We start from the raw sequence: 20,476 nt of genomic DNA, 5'->3' as shown, positions 1-20,476 counted from the left end.
GCTAGTAGCGCAGGGTGGTATGTGTGCTCCAGCTAAAGTCTGTGTTAGATGTGCATTGCTATATGGAAAGAGGAGCAGCAAAAGTTTTGGGAGATCTGTCCTAAACAACTGTAGCAGTGTGTGTGAGATCATGGTATTTCACATCTGCAGAGGAGGAGGAGGACTTTTGCAGTCAGAAGTGTTAGTGCCAGCAGCCACCCCAGGGTCCAAGTTCTTAGTAGTTCCCAATGAGCTGTTTTGGCAGGCTTGGTGCATCTGTCTGGTCACCCTTTGTGAAAAGGGAACCTGATGGTAGGTAGCATTTGGGCTGTTTGGGGTTTTTGCCCTTCTAGAGCGTGTGCTTTCTGCAGAAGTTTCTTTTGTGTGTTAGCTGTAGTGCTTGCCAACACCTTTGAAATACATCCCTTGGTCCATCATGTTTTTTTTTAAAAGATCAGGACTGAGGATGAGGTCCTCAAAAGCAGAGGTATTTTCTTATGTCAGCAGTTAGGAATTTAAAAGACGCCAAGAAAACTTTACGGAAGCAGACGTGGGGCTTCTGCTGCCCCCTCCTGCCCTCCTCAAGTAGCCTGTAAATGTCTAGCTGCCACTCAAAACCATGGAAAAGTTTCAGAGGGCTTTCTGGGTTCAACCAAAGTAGTTATTACTGCAGCTGATGCTTTGTTGCTTATGTTCCCTTCTAAATGAAGTAAATTAACTGTACAAATTTGTGCTCATTTAAATTCAGCACTTTTTACTTGAGTTGTTAAATGAAGAATTTGCTTCTAGCGTAGATAAAGCCATGCAGTCCAATGAGTGTGATAAGAAAATGGTGTAGGCAGAAGCAAGAAGTGTCTTAAAATGGATTTTTTGCTGGCCAGATTTTTTGAGAACTCTCCACCAGCAGGTCTGCACTGGTGGAAAGTCCCTTGTGCTGCGGAAATATTCATTACATCATTTTGCATCAGGGGAGCAAAAGTTGTGGAAGTAGGAAAGGAAAATATAAAGAGAGAAACTCTTGAAGGAACAGCTTTGGAGTGTCTGAGGATGGCAGAAGGGCTGAAGCAAGCAAATATTTACTAGTGCTGTTATGGAACATCTTGTAAGGAATGGAATAACCTGTTGGTTTAGCCAGCAAGTTATTGATGAGGGAAGGGTGAGAGGAAACCTGGTAAAACTAACCATTTCAAAACCAGCAGGACCAGATGACACAGTGCCAAGGCTTCGAAAGGAACTAGCAGAGGATACCATGAACTGCTAGCCAGCCTTTTTGAACATTCATGGAGAACAAGTGAGATCCAAGACAACTGGACTAGGAAAACATAGTAACAGCCTTTAACAAGAAAAAAGCATGTCCTTGGAAGTTGTTAAACAGAAAATGTGAATTAAAACCATTTTGAAATGTGACAAAACATCAAACATGGCAGCACTGGCATCAAGCAGCGTTTTTCAGCTATTTTAAGTTTAAATTGAATTAGCCCTTTCTGGTGGTGGAGAATTGCAGGCCATCTTGTGTAGTGCTGTTGCAACAATTCCATCAGCAAAGAACAATCATGCTAGGCTTAAGGTGTTAATTATTTTTATTTCATGATTGCATGGGTCTGGTTTTTGATGGCTTTTAAAATGTGCAGTCATCTCATGGGCTGATGTCCTTGGATAACTGGTCTGACTGACCACAATTTAAATAATCACTGAGCTGCACGAAATACATCCTTGACACAATGTACTGAGGGCTGGCCCAGTGGCTTTTGAGTATCATGAAGTCATTCAAGATAAAAGATTGTGCTGACAAAACTTTGATGGCCTCTGGAGCAGAATTATGTGATCACTGAGTAAGCTGAAAACACGGGCCTGAATTAACTGGACCATGAGTAAAATTGTATGTTCCTTTCTGGAGCAAAATAAAGGTACTAATAATATTTTTAAGGGCCTCTGCAGAGGGGTGATATAGTCCCAGCAGAGGCTGGCTATCTCTAGTGGACAGACTCAGAAGGGAATTATGATTTGGATTGACATTTATTTGATTGTCTTTCTTGCAGAAAGAGAGCTTGGCAGAAGTCCTGTGTCCCAAAGCTGGGCTGGCTTGTCAGTTCCCATACCTGAGGATAGTGCCAAAGTGCACAGTTTCAAGTTTTGTTTTACTTGGTTTGAAGTGTTTGGAAACATATATGCAATTAGACACACTAGCTGTGAGCCTGGTGTATGACTCAGGTTTACACTCCTTAACCAGTGGTGCTGCTATTTTTATGTTCGTAAACTTGCACTTTCATCATGTGCACATTAGACAAGCAAGCCGCTTGTCAGGTAGCAGTGCTCTCTGCTTCGTGTGAAAGGTCTCCTGGAAGGGACTATACAAGGGGGTTGCAGTAGAGGCTGCAAAAGATTGGGGTTCTGGGTTTGGTACTACACTTTGATGCTGACCAGAGGGCATACCAAGGGAGTGAGTTTCCTCCCTTGGATCTCACTCTCACCATTTAAGGATAAGTGTTGAAGCACTTCCTTCCTCTAACGCTTCTTTTCACCTGGCAAAGCATCAATACTGTCATGTTAGAAGAATCTGATACATCAACATTGCAACTAGAATTTGATACTGAAACCTATTGCCATGGACTCTGGGAGGCATGGACAGCCTGATCATAAAAAGCAAATGTGATGGCAGTTAGCATCTGAGGTTGAGCACTGAGCATGTGACCATCAGGAATGGAACCTACCCTTCTCTTGTCCACCTTTGTAGCAGCAAAGAAGCCCAGGAGTGTTGCATTGAGTGAGTTCTGGCTGAGCTTGTCTGGTTTCAAGCCCACCAAGGGCACTTTCAGTGACTCTGGGGGTTATTTGAATAATCATGCAATCAAGCTGAATGCCAGCAGGTCACAAATAAGCAGGCCGAAAGGGAAGACTAAGTCTGGAAGAGGGGGCTTGGAATGGTAAAGGAAGGGAATTTATATACAGCTCAGGTTTGTGCAGTAGGACGAGGTGCTTCATCCAATGTATCAGAACCTACTCAATGTGCTTATGTAGTGTGAAATCCTATTTCTGAGTGCAAGAAGAAGAGTAGAAACAGTCAAGTGAGATTCTAGCAAGAGCGTTACACTTAATTTGCAGCACTGTTCAGCTGCAAGACTGTAGCTGGTTAGGACCGAAGTTTTTAGCCAGCAGTGTGGATGCAGGTGATAAAAGACTTTAATGTCCTCTATCCTTGGTATTCACGTGTCTCCCCAGTGTAGTTTATAGATCACCAGTGGGCTCACAGAGATCACAATGGGATTGATGTGCAAGACTTTCCAGGGGTTCTGAAACCTCTTGGGAAACTTAAATTTCCTTTTTGCATTAATTCCAAATGGGTCAGCAAGTTCTGGAGGCTTGACCTCATTTCAGGTTTTTTGGATTTATACAAAAGCTTGAAATGCTGTTCTGAGGGATAGTGATTTAATTCCCTTTTTTGTCTTTCAGACAGATGTTCTTCTATGTAAGGTTCCCTAATGAAATGCTTGTTTGCTGTGAATTTTCTTTTAAACACCAAGAATGTTTAACAACATGTTCAGTATGGCATATTCTGAACAGGAAATCTCTGTTGTCCTGGTAGGTTTTTGTTTGGTTGTATTTAATCATGAACAGTGCAGAACTTGGAGAACTGGCATAACATAGTACCATGCAAGAGTTGTTCTGGTTGATGAGTGGTTTTGGAGCAGCGTTCCAAAGGCAATGTCTAGGAAGGTTCCTGCACCAGGAGGGGTCTTGTGGGCTTTTCTTCCAAGATGAAATATTGCTGTGTCTGGAAAAAAAATAGGGAAGAGGTAATATTGACATTTCTCTGTCTTTAAGTTCCCTGTCCTGCTCATGTGTAAGGAAGCAAAAGAACCCAAAGATAAGCTCGAGTGAAAAAGCAAGCTAATGACCCTGGGAGAAGAGTAGCAACTAAAAAATGAAGGGAAGGTTTGGACCTAGGGCTGCTTTGGAGGTGAATGAGCACCAAAATGGAAACAGAATCCTGATAAGGTCTGGTGGAAAAATACATCAACATAAGGATGCATTGTGTATTGTGGCATACTGGTCTGTGTAGTTTTCAAGAAGGGCTGAGCTGAGCTGCCACTGAGCTGTGACATGAGCTAGTCCAGTAGGGTCCCTCACTGTTCATGTCTGCGTTAAAAGAATGTCACTTTCCTATTTGGGGAAATTTGCACAACAGCAAATACCAGATCTCCTGTTCTAAGGAGGCAACTTTTTCTCAAGAATTGTTTCTAGTTAGAAAGGTTGAAGATGAAGATTGATCAGAAATACCAACAGGGCAGCATTTTTCCCAAGATGATAAAATTTAGAGGAGTTAATATATGAGATTGTTTCTTCCATCTGTTGGATTTTGGGACATTTCTTAATGCCAACTTTATTTTCCTTGATTATGAGTTTGGGCTAGCATTTTAATCCTTTCATATATATGAATATTAAAAAAAAAGCAGCAACAAACCCTGAGGAGATTTATAGGGGTGTTAGGTAGTGTATTTCAAGGGTTGGATAGCTTCTTTTTGTTATTTATTCTGTGTCACAAAACAGAGTGAGGTAATCTCTGAACTCTTTTATCCTTAATCTGGTGTCACAACACATCTCACTTTAACATGTAGTCAGCAGGGTAAGGAAAATAATAAAGGCCTGTTGTACAGCAGATAAGTATTGGTGTTAGCAAGGGAAATAAGAATCTTTTCTTCTGGCGTTGGATGTATTAAAACTGGCACAGAGTTAAAGTCCACAGGTTAAAATCTTCCAAACTTTGAAAGCAATAAGCTTACCTGATCTGTAAGATTGTTTGCAAATCCATTGAACTTAGTTGCTTAAAATTCCTGATGGGTCTTTGTTGGCATGCAGCAGTCCCTCTCAAGAAAAAGCAAAAACCTGAAAGAGAAAAACAAAATAAAAACCCCAGATACTTTTTAATAATAAACAGCCTATCTTTCAGAAGTGCCAAATGCCCAGCAGTTCCCTGATTGCATTGGCAGCAGGTGGGTTTTCATGGGTCTGAAAATCAGAGTATTTTAGATTTTTCCACAAAAGCAGTTTGATGTGTTGGCTGAAGTGAGAACACTGCTCATGTCCTAATGTGGACAGCCAGGGAGGTGACGGAAGGTGCCATCTGGCAGCAGAGCCAGCTGGCTCATTCCAAGAACATCTTCTCAGGGGGGTTGCACAGCACAGCTGGTGGCTTGTAAATTCCCATCCTACCTTGGAATACGCTAATTTTTCTATGTGGCTGAGCTTACAGTTACTATGAAGCACAACTTTAGGCCTATGTTTCACTATGTGAAAATTGTCAACTATTTCTCTTGGAAAGCTTTTGCACTGAGAATTTCCAGCCTCTGATCTGCCTGAAAATAGCTAGGGACCATTTTAACAGTTCTTGCATGAGGTTTTTCTTGGCAAGTCAAAGTCTACCGCTAATATAAACTTTCTGTTTCACCCCTGTACCTTGAAGAAGTCATTTTGCTCTGCTGTGCTCCATTTGGAAACCAGAAGCTTCTTTTGAAGATGCTCTGAGTTGCTTTTGACATAAACACTGGTCAAAGTTGTTGTTCTGTTTAGAACAGCAGCCAGAGTCCTGGCCTAATTGTTCTCTTGAGTGGAAAAAATGTTTTATCAATGCCGAGTGTTTTATATGGAACATGCATTCCCAGCTGGCAGAACTTCAAGAAAACCCAAAGTATTTTGTTGCATGGTTACCAGAAGACATACGATAATGGTCTGAGCTTGTTCTTCATATTGCAAGGCTAGATTGTTTTCTCTATTAACTTTATAGTCTTTATTTGCTCATGCTTACATGAATTATGCAAGTAATGTACATCAGTTTTACAGAACAAGGGGGAAGCCCTGAAGCAAATGAAAAGTTTCCTTTCTGAATTACTCCATTCCACAAAAAGAAGTGCACAAGAACTGGGGACAGTTGTGTTAGTAGTCTGCATTTCTATGACATGCTACTTCTAGCAGTCTTCCAAATGGCTGTCAGGTTTAGTCTTTACCACAGGCCATGCATAGAACAAGTGAAAAAATAATCAATGCAGCCAAGAGCAGGCCTGTAAGACTATTTTTCTTCATCTAGCAGCACTCCAAAGAGCATCTGTGAAAGAGAACTAACTGGAAGCCAAATCCCAGGTCATCAATACCAAATTTGTTTAGTTTCAGTGATTGCGTTTTAGGAAGATAAAAAGTACTGCTAAATGTTGTCCTTGAAGGTGTGGAGATAGGCTGGGCTATGTAAGCTATGTTACTAGCTTGCTCCTTGCAGTGGCAAACACAGCGATGTCTTCATCATTTCTACAGTTTGGAAAGCCAACGTGTTTCCTTTCCAAGGGAATTTTCCTGTAAAGTTGTTTAAAAGTTAAGAAAAAAAAAGTTTGGTTTCTTTTGTTAACCTTGGTATTTTAGTTTTGCATCCACTAAATTTAAGAGTATCTAGTGGAAAAGAAGAAGGAAGTGGACTAAAGCAACTCCTATTGTAGTAGAAGATTAAAAAAACCAAACCAAAACCAAAACAGTCAAACAGCAAATAAAGCCTTGCAGATCTTGAATTTTAAAAGTATAGCCAGTCTCAGCCAAAGGAAACCAAGTTTAAGATTTTTCATTTTCCAGCTGTTGGTCTTTTAATACAGTTTGGAGTTAAGTGTCTTGTAAAATAAATAATTGTGCAAAAGAAAGATACCCTTACTACTAGCATACTGGTTAAACAGTCCTCTAAATTGGAAAGCGGGCATACCCAAAGAGAAATCTGGATTGCTAGTAATTCTTTTTCATTTGGTTAATTGTTCTGATGCCTGTTCTTGACCCGAGTTTACCAGCTACGTAGCAATGCTACTCCAAAACAAGCTGGACATTGCTAACTGAAGAAATGCTGAGTAGGAGACAGGCAGGTATGCTAAGTGTAATGTGTTGAAAGTCCATTGTTTTGCTATTCGAGGGCTAGTCCCTAGTTCTGTTTGATGAGGTAACAATGTATCTGATGAAGGTTTTAAAAGCAAACTTTCTAATGTTTACAAAATCCTTAACAAAGATGAAATAAAAAAAAAGTTACTTCTCTAGTAACGTGCAAACATGCATCACCCATTCATTTCTAGCACAGAGTGATTTTCTGCACAAGCATGAACTTCATGGAAGTTTCAGGCACTCCTGCAGCACAAGGAGGCACCCCAGTGAACACTTGGGTGGAGAGCTCTCAGGGATGAGGTGTAGCGGCAGGTTCATAGCCACGCTATGACCCTGCAGAAAGACGGGAGCAAGTTGCAGCAAGGTTATGGAAGCGTCTAGCTGTGAACTGCAAACTGACCTGTGAAAATGGGAACAATCTATTCCACTGCTGGTCTTATTCCACATTCAGCACATAGTGGGATGTTTATTTCTCCTGCTTTCAGTGGAAACATAAAAGCCTGTAAGTCAGTGTAAATTACTCAGGCAAAAGACTACATATTAATGCAATCTGTTACAAGTAAATGAGCTGCACTTCTTCTAGCAGTGCTGTAAGCAGCGCTTCTCTGATTCAGCATTATCTACCATCCTTCTGCATCAAAAGAAAGATGACAAATTCATTCACTACTTCAAAAGTGCCCAATGTTGAAAATTATTGGAAGTCCCTTGTTTTCATAGCTCCTAGTTGGAGAAAGGTTGGCTTGTGTATTCCCATATAAGTCTCAGATAGCAACAAAAAACTTCATGTCTTCTTATTCAGTTCTAGAAAGACACGCTACAAGAATCTGGCACCAGATGTGCCAGGGTGATTTTGTTGTCAGCAGACCAAAGTTCAAATCCTTCACTGCCATTACCTCTGTCAGCATCTGTGTGTCTGATTTGAGACAGTGTCATCTAAGTGCCTTGGATGATTGTGCTAGAGGAGAAGTGTTCCCTCTGCTTGCCATGCTGGCTTTTGAGAACACAAGTCATAAATAAAACCAAGTCCATGGGAAATTTGCAGCTTGTAGGTAACCTAGAACAGTTCCCATTTCCTTTTGTTTCATGACTTGTATTGTTTGTCTCTTGTCCTCTGGGTGCGTCCCTCAGAAAACCTGTCTTTTCTAGTCACCTGAATCCATCCTTTCTCACAGAAGTGATCCAAGTTTGGGAAGTTGCTCCCTTTTTGTTGTCTTTACAAAAGCTTATTGCAGGGGCCACAAGGAGCATCTAATCTGATGCAACAGCCCTTAAAGTGACTTAGGTTCTTCTGACAGGTGCAGATGGTGGGTTAAATCTCCTGTTGGCAACCTCAGCCCCTGCCAAAATCAGACTTCTCCTGCCTATTTGTGCAGGCTGGTGTTTGTAGGGCTTCTCATGGCAGGTGGATTCACTTTTCAGGCTCTGAGAATACCAGTCCAAACTTTCTGCCTTGAAGGCAGCTGAGGCACGGGCACCAGACATCTCAGGAGCTGCGTTACATTTGAGCAAGGAATCCTGCTTTCTTCTCAGCACTTGGTGTGCTGGACCATTACCATGACAAAGGAGGACTATTGACTTTCATAGTGATAATGTCTTTGATTTGAGGCTCGCTTTGATTTGGGGCAGTAGTGTTTGCTGGCCCAGAGAAGCATTGGTCTCCTCCAGGTGAAGAGCAAGGAGAGAAACACACTTTTGAGAAGGAGGAGGAAGAGGGAAAGAATTGGCTGAAGAGACTGAATGGAAAGCCATAATAGATGCAGTTAGTCGCTGGGAAGGGCCCAAAAGCAACCCATGATTCCTTAAGACAATTAAAAGCAAATTGTCCGGCTGAGCGATCCCAGAGCAAGGAAGATGCTCCCCCAGACTATAATTCAAGGGGCTGAATGGCCCTCAAAAACTGAGAGCAAAGAGAAAAAACCCCAGAAGATGAGGCAAACGATGGAACAGATGTGAGTGCTTTTGTTGGGAAGACTTGGAGGCTAGCGGGATGGCGATAGGCTAATTTGAGGCGCATAATGCCAGGTTCCTTTCATATGCAGAATAGCACTTTGATCCACTGTGGATGAAAGTGCTGAAAAGTGGAGAGGATGGCAGGGGGTCTTTTGTCTTTGACAAAAAAGGCATCTGCTGGGCTCTAACCCCCTTTTCCCCACCCCCTTAGCCTAGCGGGCCACTCCAAGAATGCTAGCAAAGGGGACAAGTGTCTCCTGACAGCTGAAGAAATCTCCAGGAGGAGAATGAGGCTTGCAGCAATATGTATACCAGAGAGCTTAATCGATTTTTTCCACAGTACAAAAAGGGAGAGAGTTGGGGAAAGACAGAGAGATCACAGTAGAAATGGGAGGTGGGAGGAAAAAAATCCCTTTCTAATAAACTTGTTACTTTTGTTCTCAGAATACATCTTTTCAGGAGATGCTTTGATGCTAGTATGAATACACTTAATGGAGCAGAGTAGGGTAGAGTTGCTGGGCTGGGGGGGTGGGGAGGTGTGAAGTAAGGAAGAATAGTTTTGCAAGGAGGATTAATGTAGAGTGATTTCTGTGGATTCTAGCACAGGAAAGATTTTGGAATTGGTAAAACAGTGCAGTGGAAGAGATACCTGGGAGACAGATGCATGCTTTCTGTACCGTCTGTTGGAGGAGCTCAGCTCAGCACAAATTCTTGGTTTTGATTTCTAATCAAAATTGAAAATTTCTCTTCAACCTTCCCTTCTTTCCTGTTGTTGTCTTAACTCCTTGGACTTCCTAGAAATGAAAGGACTGCATGATTGAATGGGGACCTAGGAAGGCAAGCAGTATTTGTGCCAAGCACATATAGCAGCTGCAGATCGACTGGTGATCTGGTCCCCGCTTCTCATGCTTTATCGACTTTCTTCAGCTTTTTGCATCTGGTAAACAAGACAGGGATCTGATCCACCGAGTCTGATGGCTGTGGTGTTCCTTAACTATTACTTTGCACCTAGTCTAATGTTTTCTTTGAGAAATAATGACAGATAAGAGTTACCAACCTCTGAATAAGACCCACCTCAGGGTCTTTAAATATTTTCAGAACAGTAGGTTCAAGAATCTTCTTTCTCTTGAGATCCTGACAGTGTTTATCCATTACTATTTACTGAAGATAACCTTCTCACGAGGGCACAGCTATAAGCAACACCTGGTACTGGAAACAGCTCCTCCCTCTTTAACCCCACACTCTTCTTTCTGCTGGTTACAGTTCCTCCAAGAATGTACGAGTGATGCAGAAATGGAGAGAAACTATTACATTCCTTTGGGAGGCTCAACACACAAACAGACACCAAATCATAATCCTGTGTAACTGTTCAGTAGGTGCCATGATCTCCCTCCAGCAGATGCCACCATTCTGTTCAGGCCAGCTGATGTGGAGAGTACTTTTGGCAATAGCATCTCCTACCCTCCAGCTGTGCAAAGCCTGATGACATGAATTACTGTAACTCATTAGGGAAGGCTAACTGTCAAAGACATTGATGTTTTTTAGATTTCTACCATTAATCGTATCCTGACTTTTCTGGCTCCCAGTGCTCGGGCTGTGGTGGACAGTGGTATGCAGGGACTTGAGCTGCTGCAGCTGTTTTCAAAGGAGCTGAGACCACCACTGTCCCTTACAATGTCACGATGAAAATCCCCTCTCTGAGTAGACTTCGGGTTGTTCTTGTGTGACTTCTCTCTCAGTGCTATGTACAGTGATAGGATGCAGATCTAGATCCAAATGGGCAAAGATGTTGCTCATGGGTAAGTCTCACCTGGCAGGGAACAGCACTTTGTAATCCTCTGTGCCAAAGAAAAACAGCCCATGCAGTGTCATGCGAACCCACTGACTGGGCTATGGGTCCTTAGCAGCCTATTGGATGGTCTGTCCCCAGGCAGTTTGGTCAGAATGGAGTGTGGGAGTCTTGGGCAGTGAGCCTGGACACTTGTTATTCTTTGAGGTGAAACATGAAGCACCTCATTGTGAAAGGTCTTTTGTGTTTCCCCAGCTGGGAAGGCAAGCCCTTCAGCTGCTGCCATCCTGAGATTTCTTCACATTTCCAGTATCAACTCTCCCACCTCCATACCAGAAGGATGTACTCTTAGCAAAGACTGGAGAACTGCCAAAACTGCCTTACCAGGACAGCTCTGTGTCATGCCAGCAGTAGAAATCTGAAGTGTGTGTAGTGGGGCGGGGTGTGAGTTGACTCTATTCCTATGTAAACATGTGTGGTAATCCTCCATAACTGCAGGTAGTCAGTGCAGTTTTAAACTGTGCTCTTGAGACACATTTATTTAGCTTTTTGCAGTTCACTGTGTGCTAGTTTATTGTGGCCGGTGTGTGGGCACAAGGAAGAAAGATGCTTGTGTGGCTTGACCTGACTGCCATGGTCCAGGCCAGGTCTGCTTAGAGGAGAGACTGAATCTGTTCCACCTGAAGCACACTGCAAGGGAGGAGGGAAGATATGTGCGTGGAGCAGAAGGTAGCATGCGGAGCAAGTGACAGCAGGAGTGCAGGTTGTGGGAGTGCAGCAGAGAGAGGAAGGTTTGCTTTGTTCTCACGTCTCACCCAGCAGGCTGGTGTTTTCTGCACAGAAGCCTGTTACCCTCCACTGTGTTCTGATGAAAATCGAAAGGTAAAAATTGTAAAGCCTCTTTGTTGTACTTACTGTAAATGGAGGCAGAGCTACCTGACCCGCTCAGGTGACCATCACAGGTCTTATTCCTGCTCTGTGGTCAGGGACTGCCTGGTTATTGTTTCAGAGGCTGCTGAGTCTAGAAAGGGCCATATTGCTTTAATGGTAAATTGTCCAGGCAGATGCTGCGATGGTAGTCGCATAACTTACAAACCAAGCCATTCCCATGGAAGTGCCTTTGGCTGGACTGATTGTATGTATGAGATTTTCCTGGCATGACCTAGCAGTCCTGGCTGTAGAAATCCTGTGTTATCAGCATGGATTTGGCCTGTCTCTCAGTGAATCTTGTCTGATCATTAACATCCGTTAGGGCATCTCTGTGTGGGAAGTGAAGCCAAACAAATGGAAAATGATGGCTTCTGAGTGCAATGAGCCTCAGCCAGCATGCAAACTTTTGTTCAGATATGAAGTGGTTTCAATTAGTTTTGTTTACTTCCAAATTAAACAGGGGTCCTTTGCAAGATGGCCACTGGTTAGTTCAATATAACTTTCCTGAGTGTCTGCCTGGAGGTATTCTTTTAATCAGGTGCAGTTTGTACCAACAAAGTGAATTCTTGCCCTTTTTAAAAACATGAGATGGGAGCTAATGTTGCTATTCATGAACACCCTTCCAGAACTAATGCGAAGTTATGTGCTTTCATATTCAGTTAAATACACAGTGGTTTGGATCCAGACAGGCAACCCTAGCTGTAGTGGGGACAGTGTGATTCCAGGTTTGATGGGACCTGCATCTTTCTGTGGGAGATGGATTGTTGTGTGGGGAGAGGGCAAATTGCACCTGTTTTGTTCCTGCATCTGCCCTGTCCTGTAATCCCAAGATTTGGTGCACATAATCTCAGTACATCATGAGTATGCTTACTAACATTCGACTTTCATGGTGTTGATGAATACCTCCAGCTCCAGAGTGCTTTTGATGGTGTTCAAGGCAAATATCCAGGAGGTATTAATTACACAGAGCCCTTGTCAGGCTGCAGAGAGTCACGAGAGCTTGGAAAACAGCCCTCCCAAGAGTAGCTTGTGAAATGTGTTTCAAGACCTCAGTGATATCTCTCAGCTTTCTGTCTCCTTTAGAAATAAAAGCAATATGCCAGTACGCAGTAGGAAAGCGTGTTCCAGTTGTCTAGTCTCAGCATGCAAACCAGTGGTACTTGAGTAAGCGCTGTTTGGGAGAGATGGCAGCATTTTAGTTGCCCCATGCTGATATCGAGCTGCTGTCTGCACAGGTGAGTAGCCAGCCCTGCGCCCCACCTGTGTGCCCACTGGCACCCTGTGCTCAGCCTGGAGGGGGTTCTGGACTTGGGGCAGAATGGGCTCCCTGCCCCTCCAGAGCTTGGTGGCCACCTGCCGTGGTGGCTGGAGCAGCAAGGTGTACAGTGGTCCTGTATGGTCTGTTTGGCTCCAGAGGCCCCTGTCAAGTGTTGCTCCAAATGGCTGTCGTGCCTTTGAAGTGGCAGTCAGCCTGGTGAGGTGTGCGCTGCCCTGGCAGCTGGGGGGCAGCTCTCTCTGGGTCAGGCCCTGAGGCCACTGCCTTGGGACACCCATGCTGTGGAGGAGCTGGGGAAGCAGCAACACCTGGAGAAGACCTGGTCTTCTGGTCAAGGGAGTGGCTCACTGTGGCTAGGAGCTGTGGAAGCCACGCTGGTTCAGCTTGGGGTGAAGGGAATGAGAGTGTTTGCATTCCTGGGTGAATGCTGAGGAGGAGGAGGATGGAGCGCAGGCAGTGGCAGCCCCCTGCCTGCAGAGTCCATCACTGGGGGGAGACCGCTAGGCTGCTGTGGGACAGCAGCCACCAACCTTCCCTGGCCTGCTCCAGAGAGCCATTCCTGCCTGAAACAAATGGGGTGTGTAGGAGAAGGAGACACAAAGCAGGAAACAACAGCATTGATGTTCCTCGCGGATGAGAAAGAAAGGGCAAACAAGGAGAAGCTGTGCTTAATTTAGGTAGGTAGCTGAGGAGCTGTGGGGGTGGGAGCCTGTCTGGGTGCTGAGGCTCTATGGTGGTCAGGCAAACTGTCATCTAGGGGAGCAAGACAGCCCCTGTTTCAGTCTGCCCCTTTGTATCTTCTGTATTAATCACATCATGGGCAAACCTCCTGGAGTTACTTGTGGTGAGCCTGTTCCCTGTGAGCAGGCTTGTGGGACCTGAGTATCTGCAGACCTGGAGGAGGCATGGGTTGGCAACATGTGGACTGACTTGCTCAGAGTGGGAGCAGCTTCAGAGAGCCCTCAGCAGGCAGCTGTGTGTCTGTGACCTTCTCAAGGGGCAAGATGAGAACTCACCAGGAACTCTGTCTTTTCCTCCCTCTTCCCCTTCCTCAGGTGGTCTTTGCTTTGAATCAGACTCTCTTGCAGCAGGAGAGCCTCCGAGCAGGGAGTTTCCAGATCCCCTATACGACAGAAGATCTTATCAAGCATTACAACTGTGGAGACCTCAACTCCATCATCTTCAACCATGACACTTCTCAAGTGAGTCTTGCCACCACAGCCCTTGTACTATGTACGTGTCCCCATAGTGTAACCCCTGTCTCACTCATGCTCATCTTTCCTCAGGCAGGCCCTTTACAGGCAAGGGCCAAGGGCACATTGCTGGCTCCCTGGCCTGTTGGCTTTCCTGTGCCTCCTGTCCCAGGAGTCTGCACCACCTCACCCCATTTTCCTGCATGCAAGAAGTAAAGGCACACCTGGCTTTACCTTTTGGATGAGTGCTGTGTTTGCTGTAGCATCAAAGCTCTATAAGTTGATCCTTTATTTTCTTAAGGATCCTGTGACATTATGCTAGCTTAGGTATGAGCAAACTTATCGCCAACAGAGAAAAGCAGCAGGCTCTTTTTGTGCAGACAGCAACAGAGAAATGCACTCTTGACTTGGACACTTGTGTAAGGCTGGGCAAGCTGCAAGCTTTTTAATATCCCCTATCAGTATGATTGTGTACTGTGGGCAAGGCCCAAAGAAGGGAAATGGAGTGAAACAAAGAAAAGATAGAGACTGAATCTTAAGGAGAAGAAAACCTTCTGAAGTCTCATAGACTTGGTTTATGGAGACTGTTTCCTAAGCAGCACAGTGGAATGTAATGCTCTGATCTTTAAACCACTAGAAAATGCCCAGCAGGGACCAATTTCACCTGTTTGGGCTGTTAGATTAGCTAACCTCAGACTGGGATATCAGGCCTTTCTATTCCTGTCTGTGAGGTACTGCCTAGCAGTTTGTGCACATCAATGAAAACATAGGTTCTAGCCTCACAGCGCTGAACAAGCGAGTGTTGGTACCTGGGCTTTCACTGCTGAATAACTATTTTCCTATGGCTTTTTAATATATATGGTGCAGTGCTGCAGAGCTGGAAATACTGTCATATGAACCCTTACTTCTCCAGTGCTGAGCTTTGTGCATGCGTTCTCCCCTTTCTGTTCTGCACACCCTTCAGCCTGCAAGTGCAGGCAACCTGGTCATTAATACTGCTTAGCTTTTACACAGTGCATTTGATTCGTAGATTTCAAAGGGCTTCTTAAAGGAGGCCAGCACTGTAAGAGCATACAGATGCTGCATCACTATTCTGCTGAGGTGTTACAAGCTGCAGACAGCTGGTGTTGCATTGAGGTCCTTGGAGAAAACAGCTCTTGCCAAGACATGTATGTCTCCAGGGAAGCAAATGCCCGTTACTTACCTGAAGGGCCCTACTGCAGGACAGTTTCCCTCACAGTGGAGCTAGTCTGCAACGGTATCAGCTAATGTTTTTAAGCAGAACTTCTTTGTAAATTGTATTTGACCCCATCCTGTCTGAGTAGATGACCCTCTGTGGGCTAAGAACCCTTTGGAAACAGTCGATAATAGTCTTTAACTGCCTCCAGATACTCTTTAGCTGCTGCAGCCTTGCAAGGGAAAGCATCTAGTTTAGTGTTTGCTCCCCAGAAACCACCATTTGCAGGCCCTTTCCTTAGTAGTCCCTGTAGCTGCAGTGCCTGAAGCTACTTCTCAAGAAGTCAGGATGACTGCAACTCCAGACCCATGTTTCTGTTTACTAGCAAGAGGTCAGGGTAGTGTGCAGCCACAGCTGTCCTGGGGGCCCCAGGGGAGGAAGCCAGTAATTTAAAAGATACCTTGAGGACAGGTGAACTGGAGGTGGTAATACTTTCTTTCCTGACAAAATCTGGCCCTCTTTCTTTTGGAAAGTTTAGGGATGTTTTGTTAACTAGTTCAAATTGCAGTTATTTTTTGACAGCCTGAGGGTTCTGATACCAGTCAAACTCTCTTAGAAGAGTGTAATTATCGTTACAGTTATGTCATACCTATGGCAACTTAGGGAAGAGGTATGTAGCTAAAGATAGCCCGTGGCAAATATTTACTTTCTTCAGCCAAACAATCAGAATTTGGGATCTAAAGTGTGGAAAAGGGAGGATATTTGTTGACTTTGTAAAAAAAAAAATAATATTCAGCCAGCTGACTTATGAAACAATATGTTGAGAGAATTGAAGCTCTGTGCATTATTAGAAATTTGCTGAGTAATTTTTTAGCTTTCTTTGGGGTTTTTCTTACTGGGCAATTGCTGCATTCAGTGATGGAGCAAAATACCTGTGTATGATGGCTGCCTGTGAAATAAATGCCCCTTTCATGAAGACTTTTTTTTCCCCTACCCTAGGTCCCAAATTTCATTAATGCTACACTTCTGGCCCATGAACGCATTACTGCCCAAGAGATAGACAGCTACTTCCGTCAGGAGCTCATCTACAAGCGAAATGAGCGAATGGGCAGGAGGGTGAAGGATCTGCTGGAAGAGTACCCAGACAAGAGTTTCTTCTTTGCATTTGGAGCTGGTATGTGATCGAGGTGCCCTTCAACCTGAACATATTCTTCCCACGTCTGCTAGAAGCGTTTTACAAATGCTTGTCTTAGTTTAAAGAAAGGTTAGAACTTTCGCCATGGTGGACACAGAACACAGCTTTACCCTGATAGTTGTACTCCAGCAGGAAAACTTTTTCAGTGTAGGAGACTCTTTTTATTTAGTATGCAAAGAGCTCAGAGTGTATGCATTGATTCCAATATTTAATAATTATAGACTTTTTTTTATATGCATAGCCAAAGATACTGAACGAACTACAGTGCATACACAAAAGGAACAGCTCTTGGGTATACGTCCTTGTGGTCTGGCCAACCAGGGTGGAAGGGCAGGAGAAACATGGAGCTGAGATAGAAGGTATAAAGTCAGATGTTGCACCAGTGCTTGAATAAACCTTTCAAGAACATATCCAAAAGAGTAACATGCCAAATCGCATGAATTTAAGGGGCTCAATAAATGCAAGGGGAGAGGTGAGACACACTTTCACCTTTCTCTTTGTGCTGCAGCTCCTTACGTCTTTCACTGTGCTTCCACAAGGAAATTGTGTCTGCCACTGTTTTGGAGGAGACCACTGGGCCCAGCTGGGGAAAACCTACTCCATTTTCTGCCTCTTAGCAGCCAGCAGGAGTCTACAGGCACATTCAACTCAGCGAGGTTAACACCCACACTTCACACTAGGGCTGGGTGCAGGGTGTAAATAGGATTGGTTTGCCGTGACTCCTGTCCTTAGCTCTAGCTCCAGGGAAGGGAAGAAGTGAGGATCAGTGTGTGAAAAGACACCTATCGGTGTGTGAAATTCCTAGAGGAGTATCACATCCCATCACCATGAACCATATGGGCCTTGAGAAGGGGGGAGAACTGAAACTGGTGTTAGGCTCCATGTGATGTTTTCCAGTCTCAGTGGCTACTGCTTTAGTGAGGATGGAAGATCTAGACAAGGCAAGGAAAATATTTACTTAAACATTCAAAAAGCATTGGTATTTGAAGTCTGTGAGAATCTCTTCACTTGCAGCAGGGAGCTGTGGTTACAAACTTATCATAACAAGGGTCCTGTGACAGCAGGGAGGTAATGAAAGGTGGCTGATAATGTCTGTTCAGGCACGCATGAAGATTGTAACACACTATCTTCCTGCGCTATCGTTGCTCTGTGCAACTTGCTGTCGCAAAGAACAGTGAAGCAGGCACAGGTTGTGTAGATTTTGGTCATGTCTGTCTGTAAGCTAAGACCAGAGCTTTGCTGTACTTTGCTGCTGATGTTTTGATTGCACTTGTCCCTGCTGCTGAACTGATGTGCATTCCTGACCAGCATATATGTCAGCCCTGACTGCCAGTTGCATCAGTTGCAGGTAGCTAGTCTTCCATCAGGAGGCTGGTCACAGATGTTGGGGCTGCAGTAACTGGGTCACAACTGTGCAATGAGTGACCCATGCAAACAGACAGTTGTGGGTGCAAGTGTCACTCTGAGTATGCCCTACTCCAGGAGCAGAATCCTTTGAGAGAAAAGAGCCTTTTCCTGCACATAGCCCCTGAATCCCAGCAGCTGCGTTGGACAAGTCACCTGTCTTTAAGATGCTTTTGTCTCATTTGTCTCATTCCATCAATTTCCTTCTCTTCCCGCTCTTCTGCCCCAGACTTCATTGTCACTAGTGGGCACAGCTCAGCCCCAGAGCCCAGAAACACTTGCAGGAGCAGGACAGATCCCTGTCCTTCCCCATCTCTCTTGTTTTCAACCTTCATTGACAGTCCTACAAACCATCCCAGGCTTTCTGAATTCTTGCTTTCCTCCTTCATCTTATTTTCCTTTTCCCAGTTGTCCCCTTCTTTGTCCCCTGATTTACACTTCCAGTAAAACAGATTCACCCAACACTGCTGTACTGCAGCACTGCCTGGAGCCTTGGGCCTATATGAACACCTTTGATCCGTGGCTTATGTGCACATGGCTTGTTTTCCAAGCAACATGTGTGGTCTTCTTGTGCTTTTCCATCATACTTTTGAATCCAGACAGGTTCTCTGTCTTCTCTGGGGGCTCTAGATCACCTTTGAAATTGTCCCCGATTACAGTCTGGCTTTGATACCAGTCTGGCCTCTGTTCTCATCTGCCCTTCCAAATAGCTCTGCTCAAAGGACAGTGCCAGCCTCCCACTTTTAGCAGCATATTATCCGCATTATCCCTTTTTTTTTTGACTGCATGGGCATTTCTTTTTTCTTTTTTTTTTATTATTTGTTTTGTATTATTTTTCTAAATGACAAGTAACATCACAGGATATAATGCAAAAAACAGATGCATTTCTACACAGTTTAGAGGTTTTCTGAGTGCACATTACAAATATGAGTGCATGCTTTTATTATTTTCCAGCAAGCTAATTTAGCCTTTTGCTTATCAAGGTTGCTGTATGTGATAGATAATTATGCAGAAGATTTATTTTTATGCTAGCCAGCAATGAAGATGAACAAATGTCTTCTGTTCCATTTGGAGCACTGCTTGAGTATTGTACAGTTGTTAATTACTGGACTAGGGTTCTGGGAAAGTGCTCACAGAAGGCAGGTTAGAATGAGCTGCAGAAGAGGAGAAAAGGGAAGGCCATAGGAATGGGACAAAATCATCACTGCATCGTGGCTTCCCCTCTTCTGGCCCACAGTGAAAAAAGTATCTCCTAGCACTGGCTGATAAACTCCAGGACAAGGTTGAATTAAAATAGTAGTAGGATACTGAAGGGTCTCCAGATTAGAAGGGAGAGAAGACTTTTAGTTGTTTCTTCCCAGATTTTTTTCACCCTGTGCTTTTTATTTTTAAAAGGGCTAGACTTTTTGTAAGGAAAGTTCTGTTCTTTTCATTAACCAAACATCATTGAAAAAACCACTTTTATCATCAATTACATCCAAGCAGGGTCATGATTTGTGGGTGGCTGTGGTATTACAAATACCCCCTCTTGTTATTTAAACTACTCTTTGTATTTTTATTCTTATGGAGGAAAAATCAGAAAAGATTGATGATTAATTTTATATCTCAGATGGGTTGATATAGTTCAGAGATGCGTAATGCATTGTGCAAAATAAAGCTCCTACCTCTTTCCAGATCTTAATACAGCTGCAAGGCTATAGAGGTTGATTTCTTATAGGGTATTACATGTGGTAATTTGGAATGTGATAGATTTGATCATTAGATCCAGCATATTTTATGCTTCTACTACATTTTAACAGATCAGAAAAACACCCCCTATACTCTGTTGAAAACATTACGCAGTCAGAGCTCATTTCTGGAATTGTTTTTGTTTGGAAGTAATTTAAGCTTGCACAAAATTGGAGAGCTAAAAAATAACAGATTTTGCTGCAACTGTCCAAAAAGCTTTGCTTCTGGCCAAAGTGCAAACCTGGAAAGTTTCAAGCCAATATAACTCTGTTTGAGGGAATTAGAGGGAAGTATGGGAAGAGAGATGGTAATGCCAGCGGCATTCCACCATGTTCAGTAAGTATTTTATTTTAATTGTAGACAGGCTTTTTTGTGTGGTGGCACTAAAGTTACAAGCCAAACCTACTCCCTGTTGCCAGTGGAAGAACCTGTGAAGCAAAGCCAGCTATAATCTCTCACAAGCAGTCTTTCTTCCATGTGCATTTTTAATTTCTCTGAACTGTAAGTGGAACATTCAGGATTTGAACGCTAAGCCAAAGTAAGTGATGTCACATGTGACTTCATAGACAGCCAGCTAGATAACACTATAGGTTTCTGGTTTGTCTAAGAGGTGTACATTGACATAGAGAAGGCTGCTTCACCAGTCGTACAGGTCTTACAAGGGTGCTGCCTTCTGATTAAACCTTCACAGAATCACAGTATAGCTGAAGCTGACAGGCATCTCTGGATATCTTGTGGTCCACTCTTCTGCTTAGAGCAGGATCATATAGAGCAGTTTTCCTAGGACTGAGCCTGGTCAGATTTTGAGTATCTGCAAGGATGGAGACTCCAGAACCTTTCTGAGCAAGCTATTCTAGTGTTTAACCGCTCTCACACTAAAGAAGCTTTTTCTTACATTTAATTGGCATTTCCTTTATATCAGTTTGTGTTCATTGCCTCTTTTCCTTTCATG

The 20,476-nt window shown here is 43.8% G+C and overlaps 1 protein-coding gene across 1 annotated transcript in view; it reads left to right on the top strand.

The window, feature by feature from the left end:
• The window catches only part of TRABD2A (TraB domain containing 2A), an 83,353-nt gene that overhangs the window by 38,263 nt on the left and 24,614 nt on the right, over nucleotides 1–20,476 (top strand). Inside the window, exons 3-4 of the mRNA XM_056325770.1 lie at nucleotides 13,883–14,029; nucleotides 16,197–16,371. Of these exons, the coding sequence (XP_056181745.1) occupies nucleotides 13,883–14,029; nucleotides 16,197–16,371 (322 nt within the window). The remainder of the gene's footprint in view (nucleotides 1–13,882; nucleotides 14,030–16,196; nucleotides 16,372–20,476) is intronic.

The sequence above is a fragment of the Falco biarmicus genome, chromosome Z, assembly GCF_023638135.1.
Source record: "Falco biarmicus isolate bFalBia1 chromosome Z, bFalBia1.pri, whole genome shotgun sequence".
Classification (NCBI taxonomy): Eukaryota; Metazoa; Chordata; class Aves; order Falconiformes; family Falconidae; genus Falco; species Falco biarmicus.
This window is presented reverse-complemented; position numbering and strand designations above follow the sequence as displayed.